This window comes from Lactuca serriola, chromosome 2 (assembly GCF_051521515.1).
Source record: "Lactuca serriola cultivar US96UC23 chromosome 2, Lser_US96UC23_V15, whole genome shotgun sequence".
Classification (NCBI taxonomy): domain Eukaryota; kingdom Viridiplantae; phylum Streptophyta; class Magnoliopsida; order Asterales; family Asteraceae; genus Lactuca; species Lactuca serriola.
Window position 1 is genome coordinate 27,087,505 of NC_136409.1, and position 24,232 is coordinate 27,111,736.

A 24,232-nucleotide genomic window follows, 5' to 3' on the forward strand; every position below is an offset into this window, starting at 1 on the left:
TCCCGGTAGGATGATTGGACTCATAGTAGGTGGGCCTTCCAACCCAATGGTTGTGGGCCAGGAGTATTCCATCCCGGTAGGATGATTGGACTCATAGTAGGTGGGCCTTCCAACCCAATGGTTGTGGGCCAGGAGTATTCCATCCCGGTAGGATGATTGGACTCATAGTAAGTGGGCATTCCAACCCGATGGTTTTGGGCCAGGAGTATTCCATCCCGGTAGCATGATTGGGCTCATAGTAAGTAGGCATTCCAACCCGATGGTTGAGGGCCTAGGGTATTCCATCCGGATGGATGATTGGACCCGTAGTAGTTATTATATGTGTAGGAGTGTGGGCATTCCAACCCGATGGTTGTGGGCCGAGAGTATTCTGTCCCGCGGATGATTGGACTCGTAGTATATTGGCATTCCAACACGATAGTTGAGGGTCAGGGGTATTCCAACCCGATGGTTGACTGGACCCATAGTATGCTCTTCATTGTTGTATGTCTTTGGTTGTATGTGTATGGGTATTTTGGGGGTAACTCACTAGGCTTTCGGTCTTATAGTTTTCAATTAATTTTTCAGGTACATCAGGAGATCGTGGCAAGGCAATGGTGTGATCGTATCGCTCCTCATTTTTATGATGTTGTTTTTGGGATACTCTGATAATATAATATTTGGAAACCTTTTTGTAATAACTAATGGAACATGGATTGTTTTTGAAAAGTTTAATAAGCCATCAGTCAGTCTTTTTTGTGTATTTGGCTGCCCTTGTACCCTTCTTCACCTGGAGTCCAACCTGAAGTTTAATGCCAAAGCTGATGACTGCTATTTTATGGGGTACGTTGCACGGACTGCGTACAGGGTCTACAACAAAAGAACAAAGTAAATTATAGAATCCTTTTATGTGTGCTGGCTGGAGGAGAATGAAACAGATGCTAGAGTGGGTCCTGATTGGCTGTTTGATTATACGTCATTATTCAGATCGTTCAATGTGTATTCAGATGGTTTATCTAGTTCTACTTCTGGTTCAAATATTGTTCCTAAAGATGAAGATGAAGAAGTTGTTTACAGAACGCTCGTAGTGTCTTTTGCAATTCCTACGGTGGAATCATTTGTTCCAATTACTTGTCCAAAATCTCCAACTCAAAAAAATGCTCCAGATGCTAATGCCACTCGTCTTACTCTTGATGAAAGAGAGCTCATGTCCATAGATTCTTCCGCTGCTACTTAGAATTTCATGGAACTTCTCTTTCATGAGCAAATTGCTAATGAATTTGTGGCTAATTCTTCTAACGAGACAGGTTCGTCTGAAGTGAATCATTCAGCAAATGATGGAGTTCTCAACATTCACAATCTTCCCGTTTCACTCAATGACAGCAGTCAGGAGATACCCTCACGTATTCAACGCGATCATCTGATCGAGAATGTCATTGGCCAGTTGGGTGATGGTGTTAAAACAAGAATTCAGAGTCGAGATATTAATACATTTCTATATTCTTGCTTTATCTCTCAAATTGAGCCAAAGAATGTTGAAAAGGCTTTGAATGAGCCTAGTTGGGTAGATGCTATGCACAAAGAGTTAAATCAATTTGAAATGCTCGGGGTTTGGACGCTGGTTGAATTGCCTGAGGGTAAAAAGTCTCTTGACACTCGGCATGTATATCGCAATAAGCAGGATGATTCTAGATTCATAGTGCGCAATAAGGCGAGATTGGTGGTTTGTGGGTTTAGACAGATCGAGGGTATTGACTGCACTGAGGTTTATGCTCCAGTGGCTCGCTTGGAGGCTATCCGTATCTTCCTTGCATATGATTCTTACATGAACTTCACTGTTTATCATATGGATGTCAAGACGTCTTTCTTGTATGGCAAGGTGAAGGAAGAAATCTACGTGCATCAACCTCCTGGGTTTATTAACTCGAAGTTTCCCAATCATGTCTACTAGTTGGACACGACGTTGTATGGGTTGCATCAAGCTCCTAGAGCGTAGTATACAACTCTCACAAAGCACTTGCTGGAAAATGGATATTCTCATGGCACTATTGATCAAACCTTGTTCATCAAGCATGTGGATAATGATCATATTCTAGTTCAGATCTATGTTCACAACATTATCTTCGGGTCTACAAGTCCGCAGCTATGCAAAGAGTTCGAAGGAGTGATGAAAAGAGGTTCGAGATGAGTTCTTTAGGTGAAATGACCATTTTTTTGGGGCATCAAGTCCAACAAAGATCAACCGGAATCCTGCTCCATCAAGCAAACTATGTGGAGGATATGCTGGAGCAGTTCAGGTTTCAAGACGTAAAACCTACCTTGACGCCAATGGCTGAGAGACCCCTGCTGACTCCAGATATTGATGGCGAATCCGTAGATCAAACTCTCTACAGATCGATGATCGATTCGTTGATGTATCTAACTACAAGCCGTCCAAACACCATGTTTGCAGTTTGTCAATGCGCACGCTATTAGGCTAATCCTAAACTTTCACATCTTATTGTTGTCAAAAGAAACTTTCGGTATATCAAAGGAAGCCCAAAACTGGGTCTTTGGTATCCGAAAAATTCTTAATTTGATTTATATGCTTTTGCTGACAATAAATATGGAGGTTGTGAGCTTGACAGGAAATCTACATCAGGAGGGTGTCAATTCCTTGGTGCTCGACCGGTGTCTTGGTAGTGCAAGAAACAGCACACCGTCTCAACCTCAATAGCATAAGTGGAATATGTTGCTGTCTCTGCTTGTTGCTCTCAAGTTATATCGATCCAACATCTGCTGTTGGATTACGATTTGAACTATTTAGAAACCCCCATATTTTGTGATAATGAGGCTGCAATTCAGGTTGCTAAAAATCCAATCCAACACTCGAAAACCAAGCATATTGACATCAAAATTCATTTCATCAGAGATTGTTATGAGCGTTCGCTTATTCAGCTGGAACAGGTTCCCACTGCTAATAATGTGGCGGATCTGTTCACAAAGCCGTTTAACAAAGCTTGATTCGATGTGCTTGTGATCTTTTTGAAAATGCTACGATTTGAGGACTAATTTTTGTTTTAGGTTAGTTTAAATTTGCACATTTTAATTTCATTCTCACCCATGCACAAATTTAAGGGGAGAAATAAACAAAAAATTTTAAAAATTTAAAAATCCAAAATCCAAAAACATTAGAAAATAAGAAAATTAAAAATATATATGTTGCTGATAGTTTTTAGGAAATGTGCCGGGAAGTGATATAATAATGTGAAAACAGACAATCTGAATCTGTGTAAGTTGCCAAAGTTGAATTCTCTGAGATCTGTGTTCGATGAACTTAAGGAATCTAAAGACCTGACAAATCAATGACCTAGATAGTTTCATTTAGTTTGACAATACGACGCTTGCGTAGGTTGAGCAGAGAGATATACATGAGAATCTGTGGATACATTAAATGATCTGTATCTAGAACTGTGGATTAACTTTTCCTCGATGTGCGGAATTTGTCCTTAATTCCGGTATTGACAGGGCAACTAGGGAATTCCGATAAATTAGGTTTGTACAAAATTATTTTCTCTCTCTATTTGTTAATCATATGTTGTTTCCTCTGCTGATTGAAATGATCCGACATGGAATGCAACATATGCAACTCTATCTCTCTGTATCTTCTTCTATGCTATTCTCCTTACCTGTTAGCCATATGATGTCTCCTTTGTGTGATTAACAATCCGACATGGTTCACAGCATATGCAACCTTCTACTTCCCAATCCCTCTAAACTCTAGTTAGTCAAATGTTTCACTCTCTGCGTGATTGGAAGAGATCCGACCTGAGTGTACAACATATGCATTCTAAATCTATCTTATCTCCTAATAATTGTCTACTCATCTGATGTAAGGAGTATTCTGGAAAACCTTGATTATTGAGGCATATCAGGAAGCGGGAAACACGTTCTAATACAATTAAAATTGAACATTTTATAGGTTGTCTGTAAATCTCGCTGCTCAATTTAGGTAGACAACAATACATTTGGTCGTCGTCAACTGAATGGTATTTTAGGAATATTATCTAAGTTCATAAGATCTAATGACTTGTCACTTATAATGTGTACCAAAATATATTAAAAACCTTTTGTATTTAAGTGGACCACAATACCGGTGATCGACCAGACATGGACATGAAGGTAGAAGTACCGATAAGTGGACTAAGGCTGTCTAACAACTCTGATCCCAATATCACAAAGTTATTTTTAGTATTAGTTGAGGTGAAATTAGTTTTAATTCCTTTTAAAATCTCAATTTCATTTTTTTAATTTTAATTTTTATTTTTACTTTTATAAAAATATTTATAAATTTTTTTAGTTCTTACAAAAAAATATTAGTTTTATTTTTATTTTTATTTTTACTTTCTTATTTTATTTTATTTTTGTTCTCAAAATGTTTTATTTTTAATAAGTTTTGGGGTATTGGACTTCATTTTGTACATTATGGATTGTGGTCCATAGCATTTGGACTAGGTATATAAGGAAGATCATCAGCCGAAATCTACTCAACCCCTCATTTTACTGTTCTCAGCCACAAACTCTTGTCTTCTCTCTCACTCTCTCTCTCTCTCTCTCTCTCTCTGTAAAAAAAATTCATAAAATTTCAAGAAATTGATCCGTTAACTTTGAATGTATACTAATTTCGATCATAGATATGTGACTCTCACATCAAATCGACGGGCATTGAGGGTTTAATCGACGAAAAATCGAAATCGGCATTCACGGTCAGCCATTTACGGTCGGGCGTTTATGGCTGGGAGTTTATGAACGGGCATTTACAGCCGCAAACTCCATTTTTACTATAAACTTCATTTTTGGTCAAACTGATTCTGATTTTTAAATTTGTAAAATAAGAAAAACATTAATTTATAATGATCAAATAAATGGTTTTTTTCTCACTTGGCTTGTTTTAGTGCAGATTGTAATGGCAGAACTCAAGTTTGCTGACAGTCACATTTTGGCTATCCTTTTGGTTGACCCTCCTGTTGCCCACAGAGAATTCAAATCAATGATACATGGATTGTGAGAATGTTGTTTGTCCACTGTGTTGACTATTAATCCAACTATATTTCAAGGCCTGATAAAAGAATTCTGAAAGACAGCTGATGTGAAGAAAGGAAGCGATGGCTATGTTTATGTTGAAGCTACTGTCAAAGACTACAAAGTTATCATCACAGAACAGTTCATCAGGGATGTGCTCAAAATTGACGATCAATCAACCTTCCCCTCTGAGATCGAGATTTCTCAAGTGCAAGAATTTCTTATCAAAATCGGATATGAAGGTGTTTTCCCTCCAACTATGAAGAAGCTGCTGCCACCTTTCTGTAGATGTTTAACTCATGTCTTTGTGAGCTGCATTTCTGGAAGAAAATTTGGTGCAGATGAAATTTCTTTGAGAAATATTGGTGCCATCATCTCTCTAGCAGTAGGACTGAACTACAATTTCTCCAAATTCATCCTAAATGACCTGATTGAAAATATCCAAGCAAAGAGAAGGGATAAGTTCTTGTTGTACCCCAGATTCATTCAAATTTTCATTAATGAACAATTTCGTGGAATGACCAAGGAAGGTGAAACCCTTGATATGAAGTCACTTGGACCAATCACCATTCGGTTAATCAAGCAAAAAAGAAAGGGAAAAATCACTTTTCAAGGAAATTATCCCTTGGTGAAGTTCGGCTTGTTTCCTAACTCATGTGAGGCTTCTAAGTCTCATGTATCATCTGACCGCATGACCTCTGAAGATGATATCATTTCTAAAGATGATGTTATTCCGGTTTCTGATCACGAAGATGATGTAAATACACCTGCTGCCATTGTAGCTGAAAAGCATGATCTACAATCGGTACAAGTTGAGAGTGATTACATGAAGGGAATAACAAAGGATGCGACAAAGAATGAAGAAGATGATGGTCATTCTTTTTCTAATTTGGATCTTACTGGTTTTGACAAGGATGATATTTCCTTGAATTTTGGAGGCAATGAAAGCCTTCTGTCAAATGAAGACCTCGATACATTCTTTGATAGTATCTATGATGTTGCTCATCTAGCAACGGAGATAAGGGAAACAGAAGATGCGATTGAAACAACGCCTCCTTCTTCTAATCAAATGGCTGACACTTCAACTCCAATGGAGACAACCTTAGGGATTCCTCCCCTTGAGGATGTCATTCCAACTGCTGAGCCAACAGTAAGTGATTCATTGATGACTCATACCTCCTCGCCTCCATTAAAGTGGAGAAGACGCGATCCAAGACAGGGAGTTCTTATTTCTGAACTGTCTCAAGACCTTCCGACTCAACCAATAATTACTTCTTTTGCTGCTACTTCATCTATTCCATCCAATGAAGGACCGAGTACTATTTGTGATTTTGGTGGTCCTTCAGCTCCCCCAGAATCATCTCCTCCCAAGCATTATCATGAAGTTGTCTCTGAGAGACTTGTTCTACATCTGGCTCAAGAACAAAACTCAAACCCTTCCTCCCGAGCTAAAGGAATTTCTATTGAGTAAGGCCACTCAGGAGAAGATGATCCCACCATTCTTGGACTTCAAAACGAGATCATCGTGCTTTATCAAAAGAATATTGAGCTTGATATCCATGTGTCCAATATTGAAGCTGAAAAGGCCCAACTTAAAATTTGTGTTGAAGATCTTGAAGCGGATAAAACTCTGAAATCTCAACAAATTTCTGATCTGCAAACACACATTGGAATGTTGACGGCATGTTATTTTGATCTAAAGAAGAAACTGGAATAGGTGTTTGGTGACAAATTCAAATCCAATGTCGGTTAGTCATATGTTCAAGATCCCCCTGTTAATCCGCCAACTGAAAGAACATCTCAGGTCGTAGATAGATTTGACACCGAACCGGCTCAAGCACCAAATGTAGTTTCTCTTAAACGTGCAAAACTTTCAGCATCTGACAAGAAAAGGCAATTACTATTCAAGAAGAGCTCAGATCAAAACGCACATGGAAATCAACAGAAAATCACTATCACTGATCTTGAAAAGAAGAAATTTGGACACAGGTACGCTGATAGGACAAGAATTGTCTCATTGGGCTTTCATGACTGTCTAAACATGTGGTTAGTAAGACGCAAGAGCAAAAATGTGGAGTACTACAAAGAATTCCATGACTTCAGTTCCTAGACTAGGGTTGATCTTTCAGAAGTAGCTAGTGCTCCATTCACGAATGCTTCTGGAGATCCAAAGGCATCTCACTTCAACCTGTTCTTGGAGGACCAAGTAAAGAAGGGATTTTCTGGCATGAAGATTGTTGAGTCTTTTATTAAAAGCTTCCCTAAAGTACTAGATCCCAAGATAAATAAGCCTTTTCAGACTGTTATGTGGCCACCAACCAATCAAGTCAGACAGATTCCGGTGCTATAGAACATCAGTGATGGATCTCTTGCTAAAACTCTTTACTGGGTCTATGATGAAACAACTGTAACTGCTATCATAAAATTCCAAGATAGTTGTTTTTCGCCTGTATGACAAAAGAGACCTACTTTAATTTGGAAAGTGGGATATTCATCAATTGTCTCTACATCAGATCAAAGTGGCTGAAGAGATTTTCGAGTCTGCTGCTAAGGAGTTCACTTCAATGTTCATCAAGATTATTGCAAAAGAGATGTGGCAAGTGGCAATGAGGGGTCTAATGTCCTTATAATTGAAAAAGACTGAGTCTCGGCGAGCCCCAAAACAAGGGGGAGATTGAAGGGTCCATTTAATCGTTTGGTCTAGGCTATTTAATGTATAGGTCTTATTGAGTCATTAACATGTAATAAAGGTATAATTGGTGATTTTACGGCCATAGGTGATTTCCGGCCATAAATAGGTTTACAACCTTAAACATGTTTATGGCCATAACTTTTTCCCTATATATAGTGAGTGTCTGAGTCTGTTGTAGTTTTTGATGCTTTCATAGCTGTTTACGGTCATTACTGTGTGTCCAAGTAGTATTCGACGTTTTTGTGATATAAATGTGTGCAAGGCTTGGTTTATTCTTCTTCTACTCCATGCTTTCACCGTTTTATTATCAGATTGCTTGATCACTGGTTAAGATCCTTGTTTCTAGGAGCTTACACACACACACACACTCTCTCTCTCCTTCTCTCTCTAGTACAACTTTTGGGGTACTTTTCAGGAGTTTTGAGGTTTTCACGTTAGTAAAACTCTGGAACATTAGAGGGAACAGGAATTAGAAGCTCACGGGTCAATGTTCTTCCTACAAAATTCCCAATTTTTGCTAGAAAACTTTGTAAGTGCAGCTATGCTTTTAAAGCTCTTAGGATAAGATATTTTCGTAATTATAATCTTTATTAGGAACATATAAGTGATAGATTCATCAATAATTCCAGCTTATAATACTTATTGATCTAATTACAAGAAAAGTGTCTAGAATGGGTATGTTGTCTTGGTTGTTGGATGTTAGAAAGCATATATGCCGAAATAGTCATACCTCCCAACTGTCCTGCCTGGCTGATCCGTATTTGATAGAACTCTCGGTATTCATTGGGATTAGTGAAAGATCTAGTTCTCAATAATAGAATTCCATAGGGATTAATGAGTTATAGTATTATAGGTTAATACTTGTTAAGCGCATTACCAACCATATTAGACTGCCAGTAAAAATCACCCATATAGCTACCATTCTTCTGAATAATCATCAATTTGAGTTTTCTCACTATATTATGTGCTCCAGTATATGTCTTTTGTATGTTAGGATATAGTTAACATGCAATATGCCATTAGGCTAGTTCTGTTAGATTCTGGTAGTATTAGATTATTTTCTGTTGTTCTATTTATATGTATTGATATATTAAGTGAGGAGTTAAGGGCGGACCAGCCTCATGTTGAAGGTCAATAGACTCGGGCGGACCAACTTTATGTTGAAGACTATGGTGCGATCCAACTTTAAGTTGTAGAAAAAAAGGGGCGGGCTAGCTCTGTGCTGAAGGACATCATTAGTCTGTGTTGTTATTATTATGGTATATTGTATTTTGGGGAACTCACTAAGCTTCGTGCTTAACCAGTTAAATATAAATGTTTTTCAGGAACATCAAATGATTCGTAAGAAGGGCAAGGCTCGGCCATACACATGCGCATTCACAACATGTTTCCACACAATTTAATAACACTCTGATATATTTGCAATCAAGGTTTATGTTGAGTATTTGAGATATTGAAACTGATATGGCATATTTGGTTATTTAGGGAAGCCTTTTTAGGGTTAATCATTTTATGATTCCCTACGATGCCTTTATAGTAGAAGTTCTTAATCGAGCTCTTCTAAGGCATTGGTTTTATATTGAGGCTTTGATTTTATATTTATGGTGAATCTTTTATGTTTCCTATAAATAATCATTAGGTTAGATTTTGAGGTAAGCATTTTACCAGACTAGGGTTTTCTCTGTACGTTCATGTTATAATCAAGATATGAAAACTTTTATCCGATGACTTGCATATTATGGTGATTGATTCTTGATTTTTCTAGATATTCCGCATTCGTCATCTCGAATTTATATCCCAACAAGTGGTATCAAAGTAGGTTCTTGTAGGTCTCAACGATTATTGCAAGAATAGATCTTGTTTATGGCGATATTTTATCATGAATCTCACCTTGTTCTTCAACTTTTGTAAGTTTTCTGAAAAGAAAAAGTCTAATACCTCGTTTTATTGCTAAATCTTGTTAAGATCTGTTATCTTCTACTCATTATTTCATAATATTTGTTCTTGAATCGTGTTCTGGAAGAGTATTAGAAGAAAATTTTCGTGTTTATTCAAATTTTTGTGTTCAGATCTACTTTATCTCTTAAAATATCGTTTCAGATCAGTTTTCTCTCCCTAGAAACCATCTCAGATCTATTTTCTCTCTCTAGAATTCTCATTAGATCTACTTTCTCTCTCTTCAAGTTTTCTTTCTTGTTGAAGATTAAATGGCAGATTATAAGGTGTTAAAAGACATTAGGAGACTAGGATGAAATGTTATTGACCCAAAGTTTCGTCTTAAAGAAGGATATTTGTTTTGGGTTGTTCCTGAACAATCTATGTTAAAGAATTCCATTGGGATGTATAATCTCTATGTTGATGAGAGGATGTATAATCTCTATGTTGATGAGAATATTGGTGATTTCACATAGATTTCTAGTTGTGGATTTAAAAGTAATCGTGTAGAGGAAGATAAAGATTTTTTAAAACAATTTATCATTATCAAAGAATATTTACTTTTGAAGGCAATAAAACAGAACTCAAAAAAAGAAAGAAAATAAAAAGGAGATTGTAACATCCGGAGTTCCAGGTATTTTATTTTATCATTTTATTTTTGAGAAAAAGAGAGGGACTTGACGAGTTGAGTCGTAGACTCGTCGAGTAGGACCGCGATTGCTGACTGGATTAATAAACGGACTCAACGAGTCGGAAAGGATGGACTCGACGAGTCTGCGTTGTAGATTGAAACCCTAATTGTCGGGGTATGTGCCCTATTTAAAGGACTTTATAGCCTCCATTTGTGGCTACCAGTCCCAAGAGAGAAACCCTAAAGAGCTTGAGCGAGTTGTGAGAGAGATTGAGCCATTTTGATTATTTTTGGTGTGATTTTGCAAAGGAGAGTGTTTCCAGCAAGGGGAGGTCAAGAGGATTGAATTTCAGTGGGTTTTCAGATTGGATCTTCAATTTTGAGGTAGCTATTCGATCCTATCCTTCTGTTTTGCTTAAGGACATTGAATATAGGGTTTTCTAAACCCCTTTTTGGCTTGTTTAGTTGAGTACAGTGTCCCATTGAGTGCTAAACTCTAGATCTAGACCTTTTGAGGTCTAGAGAGCCTGAACCATGCTGCTTTTTGTGGTTCTATGGAGGAAATGGACATAGGTTTCCATGTTAGAAGGGATTTCATCAAAATAAGCCTTTGGAGCATTGCATGTGTAGCAAGATTCGACCTTTACATGTTTATTGGTCATGGGGAAGTCAAATCTATAGATTAGAGAAGCAGATCTGACCTCAAGAGGTCAGATGAGTGTTGTCATAGGAGGAACTCGCCGAGCCCATAAGGGACTCGACGAGTTGAGTCGGGTTGCCCCGCGATTCGCGACTTGTGATAACCCGTTGAGTGTAGGGTTGACTCAGCGAGTCGGGTGAGGACCAAGGGCGAAGAGGACATACATGTACTCACCGAGCCACACGAGTGCACTCGGCGAGTCGGGTCAATGTTTGACCGTTGACTTTTGTTGACTTTTAGGGTTTAGTCAGTGTTTGGACTTATGAGCCCTTAGAGGGGTAGAATGGTCTTTTACCCTTCTTAGAGAACTTATAGAGAGGGGTTAGCCTAGCCTTCAGAAGTTGTATTAATTAGAGTAATTATTTATGTGATTAGGCGGAGGTTAGTGCAGTATTTCAGAGTTCGAGGTTTACTGAGTTACCCGAGGTGAGTCTTCTCACTATACTATACCTAGAGTGGTAATTAGAGTTATGTGACAGAGTATGTTGTATGTTATTACATGATGTGATATCTATGTGATTATGTGCTATATGTGATTCAGAGTTTACAGAGTTACGTCCGAATGGTCCACAGTGTTAGGACTAGAGGGTCCACGGAGTTATGGGATTGGAGGGCCTCACTGAGAGACTTTAACCAAAGGGTCATACAGATTTATAGCCTCGAGTGGCTAATATGTGTTGCATGTGGTATTTTGGGGAACTCACTAAGCATTTATGCTTACAGTGTTTGGTGTTATGTGTTTCAGGTATTAGTGAGGATCGCGGGAAGGCGCCGACATGATCAGTACACACATGAGGAGTTTTTATACATTATGATCTTGGGTTGTGTTATATGGATTGATATATGAAACGATGAGATTTTATAATGTTTATGAATGAAAATATATTTTTTTAAATGCGAAAAATTGTTTGAAAAACTACGGTGTTACAGAGATGTTCTTGATGTTCTTCAAGAAGTTCATGATGTTGTTCAAATTTCTGAAGAAAAAGTGACTCCAAATCTTCATGTTGAGGGGGAGTCAAGTGTTTCAAGTTTTTCAGAAGCTTGACAATCTGAATCTAGTTGTTCTCAAGAAGAATCTCAAAGTAAATCATCAGAAAACGTAAAAGTGAAGGAGTTTTATTCTATTGGAACAACTACAGATGATTTTTGTGTGTTGATGATGTCTTTGAAGGTTTGATTCCTTACAAAAGCCAATAATTCAAGATGTTCAAATTTATCGAACTCCTAAGGATCGTGTTCAAAAGTCTTCAAATGTTCAGATTTAGAAAGACGAAAAGATTGTTCAGATCCGAAATTTGTTTATGAAGCCTAAAAATAAGAAGAGGAAGAATGTAACAACCCGTTATTTCAGGTCATTGAAAATCGAGTCTTGTAACCTCTTTGAAAAAGTAATTAGAATATCATCGAAAAACAAAGTATTCAAAAGCTCTCTTTGGAGTACACTATGTAGTAGATATCGTCTGAAGGTTTCCAAGCATATAAAGAACACTAAAATCCGAGTTATAACTAAGAAGTTATGACCATTCTAAGTTTTCCTACAAAAAAACGACAATACGAAGTTACGTAAAAACGCAAAGTTTCAATAAAATACTTTTTGACCTTAGGTGTCTAAATGAAAGTCATAGATATCGTTAAATTGAAAACGTACATAAAAAGAACGCCCAAAACGGACATCGTATGAAAAAGTTATGAATTATTAACGAATTTTCTTACCCCGACCTTTTAAAAATAAATAATAAAAATAATTTCGGAATTCGCTGACGGATTCTAAACGAAAGTTGTAGATCTTAGTCTCACCTACACGTGGATATAAAGAACGTCAAAAACGGAGTTCATATGAAGGAAATATGAATTTTTGAAGTTTAATAAATAATTAATATATATTTTTAATAGAAAACTTCGGTATTATCTGAAGTCTGAGTCACGCGAGTACGCCCTGCGTACACGAGTACGCCCAGCGTACTCAAGGCCTTGGCTCCGGTTCGTCCACGTCGCCCCCTATGCAAGCTACGCCCCGTCCCATCCGATCTCCGGGGCAGTCGAGGACTCTGTCATGCATGATGCACGGGTACGCCCCGCGTACGCCCGTACGCCCTGCGTACCGAGGCCTCTCAGCCCCTATAAAAGGGATGCGAGGGTTCCAGGAAAACTTGCTTATTTCCACTCGTTGTTCTTGCGTTTTGCCTCGTTTTCCGTCCCCGTGCAAACCCGAAGCCCTGGTCGCTTAGCTCAAGTTCCGAAGGTCGTTTGTACTCCCGAGATTCCCGAGAATCCCGAGAAAATCCGCTTTTTCAAGCCAAAGTTATGCTCGGTTTTCGTCACACCTTCTTCAAACTATCAAGTGAGTTCGTACCCCTACAAACACACTTTAAATACATTTTAAATGCTCTTTATACTCTTTTAGGGGGGAATACAAGTAAACATACAGTTATTATCGTGTAGTGTATAAAGTTTCACTTCACTCGTTTTTATCAAAATGAATCACTTGGAATTCATTACTACTATGGAAAACTCTTGTCATACTTTGCATGCACTAGACTTATACAAAGTATTTAGTGATTTCAAAGTATCGTTCGTTGCTAAGCCGTTTTATACATTCTAAAAACTCATGATTTATGCTTTGTCAAACATTGTGAAAAAGGATAAACTTTGCATACAAAACTATTACTTTCATACAGACTTAGTTGAAAATCCATGAGACGTGTATATCTTCAAATACTACCTTCTTGTTAGAAGGTAATACTACAAGTCCTGTCTATAACCAGAGTCTCCCATTAGGAAAACGTGTCAAATGTGTATAGATCTATACGGGAAGTCATGATCCCGCGCCCTGATTGTTAGCTACAGTTCGTCCTTTGGGGTGACAGTTTGTCATTACGCTACGACGCCTGAAGAACGTCGCTACAGGCATATTATGTTTAGTATGGTTATAAAACTCATCAGATACACAATTATTATAGTACTTCTGATTGATGAACAAGTAGCTATTAAAACTATTCTTTATCTAACAAACTAAAATCTTCGATTAGGTTTATTATATAAATCTATGTTTAAAATCTTCTAAAGCATGTGGTTTGCTTCCAATTTTTAGTCTTGGACATTAAACAAACTATTACTTTAGGAAAATATGGGATTTTCCTGTACACAAACCAAACAACTATTAGGAAAATAAGGGATTTTCTTGGTTCAACTATCTACATTTTCAACACAAATACTCTCATGCATTTCATACTTTTATAAGAAAATAAGGGATTTTCTTGGAAAACATACACTCATTTTGGAATGGCACTCAATGTTTCTAAACCACTTATGAACTCACCAACTTAATTGTTGACACTTTCTCTTTGAAATAACTTGTATTCTCAGGGAACCGCTAAGCAGGTTGGAAATCAACTTTTGGGAATTAACGCGATGGCGTTAATTATTTCTTTTTAAAAGATATTTATGTATTTATCTTTTGAACGTGTAATGAATACCATTATGTAAACACTTTTCAAACCCTTATTTATGTATGGTGGTGTGTACTTTCCTTTCTATGAACTGTTATGATACTGAATATGACGTTCTCCGCCCCCGAATGTTTCCGCCGTTCTGGTTTGGGGGTGTGACAGATTGGTATCAGAGCTTTGTTTATAGGGAATTAAGTATATCAAAACAATTTCTTTTTGGTATACAACTATAAACTCAATAGGGCAAAAACACTCTGAGAAGAGTCATACTTTTGAAATTAAGTTTATTTAGTTTTTAAGGTAAGCATGCACTCATTTCATACTAATAACAATTTCATATCGGATAATTTTAGAAGTATTATAAATTAGTTGTGCAGTATAGGTACGCCTTGGGACATGTAATCAGAACTGTGAAGAATATAGCCTGATCAACTATATTTGTCTGAGATTCGACTAACGTATGCCAATGAGTATCTGCAGTGGACAACAATTTTAAAACTTACCAAAATCACATCATTACATAATACTAAGGGAGCTTTTGTGTTGTCATCAACCATTAAACTTAAGGGAAAATTTCATGTGCTCTAGCTTATAGTAAATTCTTAACCCTATTCTCGTACAGACTCAATGGTTGGATTCCATCACCCCAATGACCCCAACTACCCCAACCAAGGTAATGGAGGATGGATCAAAGAAGATCCTGTAGAAGATGAAGAGCCAATAGAGTTGGAGGAAGGAGATGACTCTGGTACAGATTCGGAGCAAGAAGTTAACAACCCACTGATCCCACAACCTCCCGTCCACGTGAGGAACTTCCAAGGACCCACTCTTGTGTGGGGAAGTCACCTCCACCATTGGAGCCAACAACAAAGCTTACGCCCTCCCTACGGCATGTGTCGAGACTTCTATGATGTCATAGGTGGGGGATCAGCAAACCGAGCACTTCCGGTCATGGTTGGCAAACTAGCCAACTAGTGCTATCAATTCGGAGTCAAGCCAACCGGATCCGCGAGGTCAATGTGGAAGTGCAAGTGCACACTTCCGACATCCGTCGTTTAAACAGGTTGCAAGTGTAACAACCCGTTATTTCCAGGCATTATAAACCGAGTCTTGTAAACCCTTTTGAATGTAATGGGCATTTTATCGATAAATGAATTATTCAAAAGCTCTGATTTGGTATACGCTATGTGGTAGATATCGTCTTAAAGGTTCCAAATAAATAAAGAAACACTAAAATCTGAGTTATGGCGAAGAAGCTATGACCATTCTAAGATTTCTGTCAAAACCGACAACACCGATCAAACGAAAAACGCAAAGTTTCAATACGATAACATTTAGCCTTAGGTATCTAAATGAAAGTCGTAGATAACATTAAACCGTGAGCGTACACAAAAAGAACGTCCGAATCTGACTTCGCATGAGGAAGTTATGATTTTTCAAAGAAATTCCTTAAAAACGATTAGTTATAAAATAAATAATAAAAATAATTTTGGAATTTGCCAACGGAGTCTAAACGAAAGTTGTAGATCGTAGTCTCACCTACGCGTGGATATAAAGACCATCGAAAACGGAGTTCGTATGAAGAAGATATGGATTTTTGAAGTTTATTAAATAAATTAATTAATTATTTAATTCAAAATTCGGATATTATCCGAAGAGGAGTCAGCGTCCTTCTCCGAAGTACGCGCTGCGTACTCCTGTACGCCCCGCGTAACCGAGAGGATTGGCCTCGGATCGTCCACGTCGCCATATCCGAGGAAGCCGACCCGTCCGACCCGTCCGACCCGTCCGATCCGACGTCCCATCCGACCCGACGTCCCATCCGACCCACCTCCCCAGCAACCCGTCCCATCCGACCCGATAACCCAAGAACCCGTCCCATCCGAACCGAGGCAGTCGAGGCTTCGGTCATGCATGACGTACGCGTACGCAGCGCGTACGAGCGTACGCCCCGCGTACCGAGGCAGACTTGCCTTCCTATAAATAGAATGCGAGGGTTTCCAAAGAAGGGGTTCATTTCTCTTCTCTCTCTCTCAGCATTTCCTCGTTTTCCGTGTCCATTCAAACCCGAAGCTCTGGTCTTTTTGGCTCAAGTCCCGAAGGCCGATTCTACTCCCGAGATTCCCGAGAATCCCAAGAAAAATCAGTTTCCCGAGACGAAACTCTGCTCGGTTTTCCACCTCACAATCTTCAAACTATCAAGTGAGTTCATATCCCCTTCGAACACTCTTTAAATACATTTTAAATGTTTTATACTCTTTTTGGGGAGGAATACAAGTAAACACACGACTAAAATCGTGTGAAACACCGATCTTTTGCTATACTTTTCATACTGTTGTTTTAACTATCTTATGAAGTTATTATGATGCAAAACACCTCACAACACAGCTTTACCCTCTTGGGATACAATATGTTTATATATAGAAATATGTTTTATCTATACTATTACATACAAATACATCATATCAAGGGTAACATTCTTTACTAAATCATTTTCTGCATTCAAAGAATTTATGATTTATGCTTTGTCAAACATTGTGAAAGAAGTTAAACTTTGCATACAAACTACTACTTTAATACAGACTTAGTTGAGAATCCATGAGTCGTGTATATCTTCAAACGTTACTTTCTTTATTAGAAAATAATGCTGCAAGTCCTGTCTATAACCAGAGTCTCCCGTTCGGAGAACGTGTCAAATGTGTATAGATCTATACGGGAAGTCATGATCCCGCGCCCTGACTGTTAGCTACAGTCCGTCTTTTGGGGTGACAGTTGTCATAACGCTACGACGCCTGAAGAACGTCGCTACAGGCATATTATGTTTAGTATGGTTATAAAACTCATCGGATATACAATTATTATGGTATTATGCTTTTATGAAAGAGTAGCTTTTAAAACTATTCTTCATCTAACAAATGCGATCTTCGTATAGCTTTATTATATAAAACTATGCCACACCTTTCGAGCACGTCGGTTGCTTGCGATTTTCGGTCTTAGAGACTGCCAGTTATGTCAGGAAAATAAGGGTTTTTCCTGTATACAAACCAAACAACTAATAGGAAAATAAGGGATTTTCTCGGTACAATTAGTTGCAATTTACATCACGAACATTCATATGCATTGCATACTTTTATAAGAAAATAAGGGTTTTTCTGGAAAACATGCAAACACTTTCGAATGGCATACATCTTCTCAAAACACTACTTATGAACTCACCAACTTAAATGTTGACACTTTTTCTTTGAAATAACTTGTATTCACAGGAAACCGCTAGCCAGGTAGCAACTACTTCTGAAGACTAACGCATTGGCGTTAGTAACATATTTTGGATCACCATTTTATATTTGATTTCTTTTGCAAACATGTAACACCTACGATTATGTAAACATTTTGGAAACTTTAATATATATATGGTGGTGTGTACTTTCCTTTCTATGAACTGTTATGATACTGAATATGACGTCCTCCGCCCCCGAACGTTTCCGCCGTTCTGGTTTGGGGGTGTGACAGATTGGTATCAGAGCTTCGTTTATAGTGAATTAAGTATATCAAAACCATTTTTATACAACTATAAACTCAACTGGGCAAAAACACTCTGAGAAGAGTCATACTTTTGAAATTAAATCTATTTAGTTTTTGTAAGTAAGCATGCATTCATTTAGTAATAAATAACAGTTCCACATCGTACCATATTAGAAGTATTATTAATGAGTTGTGCAGTACAGGTACGCCTTGGGACACGTAATCGGAACTGGGAAGGATATAGCCTGATCAACTATATTTGTCCGAGAGCCGACTAACGTGTGCCGAGGGGTGTCTGCAGTGGACAACAAATTTTAAAAACTTACCAAACCGTTATTAGAATCAAACACAATAATTTAAATACTATAGGAGTAATTGCTATTTAAACTAACTTACATGTTTTGCATGTTCCGACTTTATTCAATTCTTATGACCCTATTTCTCGTACAGTCAAATGGCTGGATTTCACCACCCCAATGACCCCTACTTTCCCAACCAAGGCAACGGAGGATGGATCGAAGATGATCCAGAAGAGGATGAGGAACCCATAGAATTAGGTGATGACTCCGGTACTGACTCAGAACCTGAAGTGATCGATCCACCACCCATTCAACCTCCTGTCCATGTGAGGAACTTCCAAGGACCCACTCCCGTCTGGGGAAGTCACCTACATCATTGGAGCCAACAACAAGGCATACGCCCTCCCTACGGCATGTGTCGGGACTTCTACGATGTCCGCGGTGGCAGTTCGGCTGATCGAGCACTCCCGGTAATGGTTGGTAAGTTAGCCAATCAGTCCTATCAGTCCGGAGTACAAGCAAGCCGACTCCGGGATATCAACGTGGAAGTGCAGGTTCACACCTCCGATATCCGTAGACTGGACAAGATACAAGATAATGTCCAACTCCAGTCTGAGGCATTTCAGGCACAGATAATTGCAGCCCTAGCCGAGTTAAGGGAGCAACAAGCCGCTTTTGATCGACGCCTAATGGGATCGAAGAAATCTGATGCGGAGTCAAGCTCCAAGCGCAACCTACGTCGCAAGTAGTGCCTGCCAGGATTTCAAATTTTGTTATAAATTAGGACTTCGGATAAGAATTTCCTTTTCGTTAAAACTTTCTGTAATCGGAGACCTTTAGAAAGGTCAAAAAGTTTTGTCTAAACTCGGATGTAACACGACTATATGTTTTATATATATGGGGCATACCCCCCCCTTCTCTGATTTTGAATATGTGTATTCCGTTCAACTCATAAGTGCATCCATTCAAACGTTATTAATAAATCAAGCTCAAAACCCATTGTTGATCAAACCAAATTCTTAATCTATTTAAGGCAGTTAACTCAATGTCATTCAACTTTGAACTGCCAAAACTTATAATTTCCTTCCATATTTTTCTTTTGGCAGCAAGATGCCTCCTCGTCCAAACTTAAGGCCCAGGCCGGGCACGGCACCACCACCTCCACCACCAGTTTATGATCCGGCAATGGTTCAGGCTGCTATCACAGCAGCGGTAACCGCAGCCCTCTCGCAAATAAACTCCCAAGGGAATGGAGGGGCGGGAAGCAGCACGAATCATCCAAATCATGGCACTGGTCATGGCCAAGGAAGAGAATGTACCTACAAGGAGTTCTCTAACGCTAAACCAAAAACTTTTAATGGAACAGGAGGAGTCATTGCACTAATGCAATGGTTCGAAAAGACCGAAACTGTCTTCGAGATCTGCTCGTGCCAAGAAACAAGCAAGGTTAAGTTCGCTGCTTGCACCTTCATAGATCGAGCCCTCACTTGGTGGAAAAGCCATGTGAACTCAGTGACGCTCACTGTCGCTAACGCCATGAGTTGGGAAGAACTGAAGGTACTACTCCTGGAAGAATACTGCCCAAGAGGTGAAGTGCAAAAGCTTGAGCAGGAACTCTGGAATTTGAAAATGGTCGGGTCTGACCTAGTCGCTTACACAGCTAGGTTCAACGATCTCGCTGCTTTGTGCCCTACCATGGTCAACCTAGAATCAAAGAAGGTCGAAAGGTACATTTGGGGGTTGTCACCCCAGATTCAAGGGCATGTCCTAGCCTCCAACCCTATCACCTACAACAGCGCTAAACGCCTGGCACAACGACTCATCGATCACGGAGCGAGACAGAGTACCATCACAACAGCCGCAAATCCACCTAGGGAGGCTCAGGGACAGAGTAGGACTTGGAACAAGAGGAGGGGACAAATCCTCCAGGAGAACCCCAAGAAACAACAAGTGATAGCGACCCACGCTATTACTGTACCTACCAACTCTGCCCCCACAAGTTCATACAATGGAAAGCTACCGAAATGTAACCAGTGCAACTTCCACCATCACGGTCTCTGTCATGGCCTTCAATGCACCAGGTGCAATAAGAAGGGTCATACAGCCCGCTATTGCAAGGAGCCAACCCAACAATCCGCCCCCACTGCTAATGCCGGAGTAAGCCGCGCATGCTTTGAGTGCGGAAGCACAGGGCACTACCGCAAGGACTGCCCGAAGGCAAACAACAGGAATATCGGCGGGAGAGGCCGAGTTTTCGCAATGGGACAAGATGAAGCCATTGCGGACCCTACTGTTGTTACGGGTACGTTTCTTCTCGATAACTCGTATGCATGCATTTTGTTTGATAGTGGAGCGGAAAGGAGTTTTGTGAGTCACGACTTTAAAAGCATGCTAAAACCAATACCACAATCATTAAGTGAACCGTTCATAGTAGAAATGGCCAACGGGAAAACTGAAAGCACTAAAGAGATATACTTAAACTGCACCCTAACTCTAAACGATAATCCCTTTCAAATCAACCTCATGCCAGTCTCGATTAAGAGTTTCGATGTCATCATTGGCATGGATTGGCTGAGTTCACATCGTGCGGACATTCTATGTTACGATAAGGCCGTTCGCCTTAATCTGCCAACCGGCGAAACCTTCCTTGTCTTGGGCGACAAACCTAGTACCACTCTTAGAATCATCTCAAGTATCCAAGCTCAGAAGCACTTACGAAAGGAGTGTCACGCATTTCTTGCACATGTTGTAGACGTGGAACGCGAAGTCCGGGACATCAAGGATGTGCCCGACGTATGCGATTTTCCCGATGTGTTTCCCGAGGACCTTCCAGGGATACCACCCGTAAGACAAGTCGAATTCAGAATCGATCTGATTCCCGGAGCTACCCCAGTAGCCAAGGCACCCTATCGATTAGCCCCGGCAGAGATGCAGGAGCTATCCAGTCAACTGAATGAACTACTGAGAAAAGGATTCATCAGACCGAGCTTCTCACCATGGGGAGCACCCGTGTTGTTTGTGAAAAAGAAAGATGGATCGTTCAGAATGTGCATCGACTACAGAGAACTCAACAAACTAACGGTCAAGAATCGTTATCCTCTACCGCGCATAGATGATCTATTCGACCAACTGCAAGGGGCGAACTATTTTTCTAAGATTGATCTGAGGTCCGGGTATCACCAGTTACGAGTGCTGGAGGAGGATGTGCCGAAGACCGCCTTCCGAACTCGTTACGGACATTACGAGTTCGTGGTGATGCCATTCGGATTGACCAATGCGCCCGCAGTCTTCATGGATCTGATGAATAGAGTATGCCGACCTTACTTGGATCAGTTCGTCATCGTTTTCATTGACGACATCCTAATCTACTCCCGAAGTAAGAAAGAGCATGGCGATCATCTGCGACAAGTTCTAGGGATATTACGAAAAGAGAAACTTTATGCGAAGTTCTCAAAATGTGAATTTTGGATCCGAAGAGTCGAATTCTTAGGACACGTGGTAAGCGAAGAGGGAATCCACGTGGACCCATCCAAAATTAAGGCCATTGAGAACTGGTCAGCACCGAAGACTCCTACAGAAATTCGCCAATTTCTAGGTCTCGCTGGCTACTACCGCAGGTTCATTCAGAACTTCTCACGAATAGCGAAGCCTCTTACAACCCTAACCCAGAAAGGTGTGGCCTTTGACTGGGAAGAGAAACAAGAAAGAGCGTTCCAAACGCTCAAACGAGCCTTGTGCACCGCACCAGTACTATCCCTTCCCGAAGGAATAGAAGACTTCGTAGTTTATTGCGATGCATCAAACCAAGGACTCGGATGTGTTCTGATGCAGCGAGGTAAGGTCATCGCCTACGCCTCGAGACAGTTGAAAACACATGAGGTTAACTACACGACCCACGACCTTGAGCTAGGAGCAGTAGTGTTTGCTCTGAAGATCTGGAGACATTACTTGTATGGAACGAAGAGCACTATCTTTACCGACCACAAGAGCTTACAACACATTTTCGATCAGAAGGAGCTCAACATGAGACAACGGCGATGGGTCGAGCTACTCAGTGATTACGAATGCGATATTCGCTATCATCCGGGAAAAGCAAACGTCGTAGCCGATGCCCTTAGTCGAAAGGAGTACTCAGGCCGGAGAGTGAAGTCATTAGCTATGTCGATCCATTCGCACCTATCAACGCAAGTCAAGGAAGCTCAATTAGAGGCCTTGAAACCCGAAAACGTGGCAGGTGAGGCCCTTAGAGGAATGGACAAGAACTTAGAAATCAAGAGTGACGGAGCACGCTACCTCATGAACCGGATCTGGACACCAAAGTTTGGGGGATTCAGAGAGGTAGTTATGAGCGAGGCACACAGGACCCCATACTCCGTACACCCAGGGTCAGACAAAATGTATCTAGATCTCAAGCAACTCTACTGGTGGCCAAACATGAAAGCGGAGATCGCTACGTACGTGGGCAAGTGTTTAACTTGCGCCAAAATAAAAATAGAACACCAAAAACCCTCAGGCCTACTCCAACAACCTGATATACCTGAGTGGAAATGGGAGCAGATTTCCATGGACTTCATAACCAAACTGCCCAAAACTCAGAGTGGCCAAGATACTATTTGGGTAATCGTCGACAGATTAACCAAATCAGCCCATTTCTTACCTATCAAGGAAACTGATAGGATGGAAAAACTATCAAGAACCTACATCCGGGAGATCGTACGACTTCATGGAGTACCAATGTCCATCATCTCAGATAGAGACAGCAGGTTCACTTCCAGATTTTGGCAATCACTGCAAAAATCCATGGGAACAAGGTTGGACATGAGTACAGCATACCACCCTCAAACTGACGGACAGAGTGAGAGGACGATCCAAACCTTGGAAGACATGTTGCGAGCATGTGTAATCGACTTTGGCAAGGCATGGGATATTCACTTGCCTTTGGTCGAGTTCTCTTATAACAATAGTTATCATACTAGTATCAAGACCGCTCCGTTCGAAGCCCTTTACGGCCGTAAGTGCAGATCACCCCTGTGCTGGACGGAAGTGGGCGACACACAATTGGCAAAAGGTCTAGTCACTAAGAGCACCCTTACTGGCCCAGAGATCATCAGGGAGACAACCGAAAAGATCGTGCAAATACGAGAACGACTGAAGTCCTCAAGGGATAGACAAAAGAGCTATGCCGACAGGAGACGTAAACCCTTGGAATTCCAGATTGGCGACCGTGTGCTACTGAAGGTCTCACCCTGGAAAGGCATGATACGCTTTGGGAAGCGTGGAAAGCTAAACCCCAGGTACATTGGACCCTTCGAAATCATTTCGAGAGTTGGTCCAGTGGCCTATAAACTCCAACTTCCAATCGAGCTTAACAAAGTACATCCAGTATTCCACGTGTCGAACCTGAAAAAGTGTTTGTCCGACGAAACACTTGTAATCCCACTCGATGAAATCGCGTTAAACGAAAATCTCAACTTTGTGGAAGAACCCGTCGAGATCATGGATAGGGAAGTTAAAAGGACCAAACAGAGTCGCATCCCAATAGTAAAAGTTCGATGGAATGCTAAGAGAGGACCCGAATTCACATGGGAACGGGAAGACCAAATGCTACAGAAGTATCCGCATCTCTTCCTCAGCCCCTAAAACTCTTACCTTGTATTAAATTTCGGGACGAAATTCCGTTTAACGGGGGGATGATGTAACAACCCGTTATTTCCAGGCATTATAAACCGAGTCTTGTAAACCCTTTTGAATGTAATGGGCATTTTATCGATAAATGAATTATTCAAAAGCTCTGATTTGGTATACGCTATGTGGTAGATATCGTCTTAAAGGTTCCAAATAAATAAAGAAACACTAAAATCTGAGTTATGGCGAAGAAGCTATGACCATTCTAAGATTTCTGTCAAAACCGACAACACCGATCAAACGAAAAACGCAAAGTTTCAATACGATAACATTTAG

At 40.1% G+C, this 24,232-nt stretch overlaps 1 protein-coding gene across 1 annotated transcript; it reads left to right on the forward strand.

Annotated features, from left to right (window-relative positions):
• The first annotated feature begins 1,222 nt into the window (after window positions 1-1,222).
• On the forward strand, window positions 1,223-23,911 carry LOC145089094 (uncharacterized). Its single transcript, XM_079027585.1, has 10 exons — window positions 1,223-1,744; window positions 4,919-4,984; window positions 5,099-6,190; window positions 6,794-7,029; window positions 11,929-12,029; window positions 20,739-21,149; window positions 21,351-21,647; window positions 21,915-22,186; window positions 22,259-22,708; window positions 22,811-23,911. Exons 1-10 carry the CDS (start codon window positions 1,223-1,225, stop codon window positions 23,909-23,911), a joined length of 4,548 nt encoding a protein of 1,515 aa, XP_078883711.1.
• The last annotated feature ends 321 nt before the right edge of the window (window positions 23,912-24,232 follow it).

Bases quoted from the DNA above. Each gene is read 5' to 3' on its own strand.
- LOC145089094 (XM_079027585.1), top strand. From the start codon at position 1,223: ATGGAACTTCTCTTTCATGAGCAAATTGCTAATGAATTTGTGGCTAAT. The intron at 12,030-20,738 runs GTTTTTCAGAAG...AAAGCACTAAAG, and splicing joins GGGGGAGTCAAGTGTTTCAA to AGATATACTTAAACTGCACC. The intron at 21,150-21,350 runs CCGGAGCTACCC...TCAACAAACTAA, and splicing joins ATTCAGAATCGATCTGATTC to CGGTCAAGAATCGTTATCCT.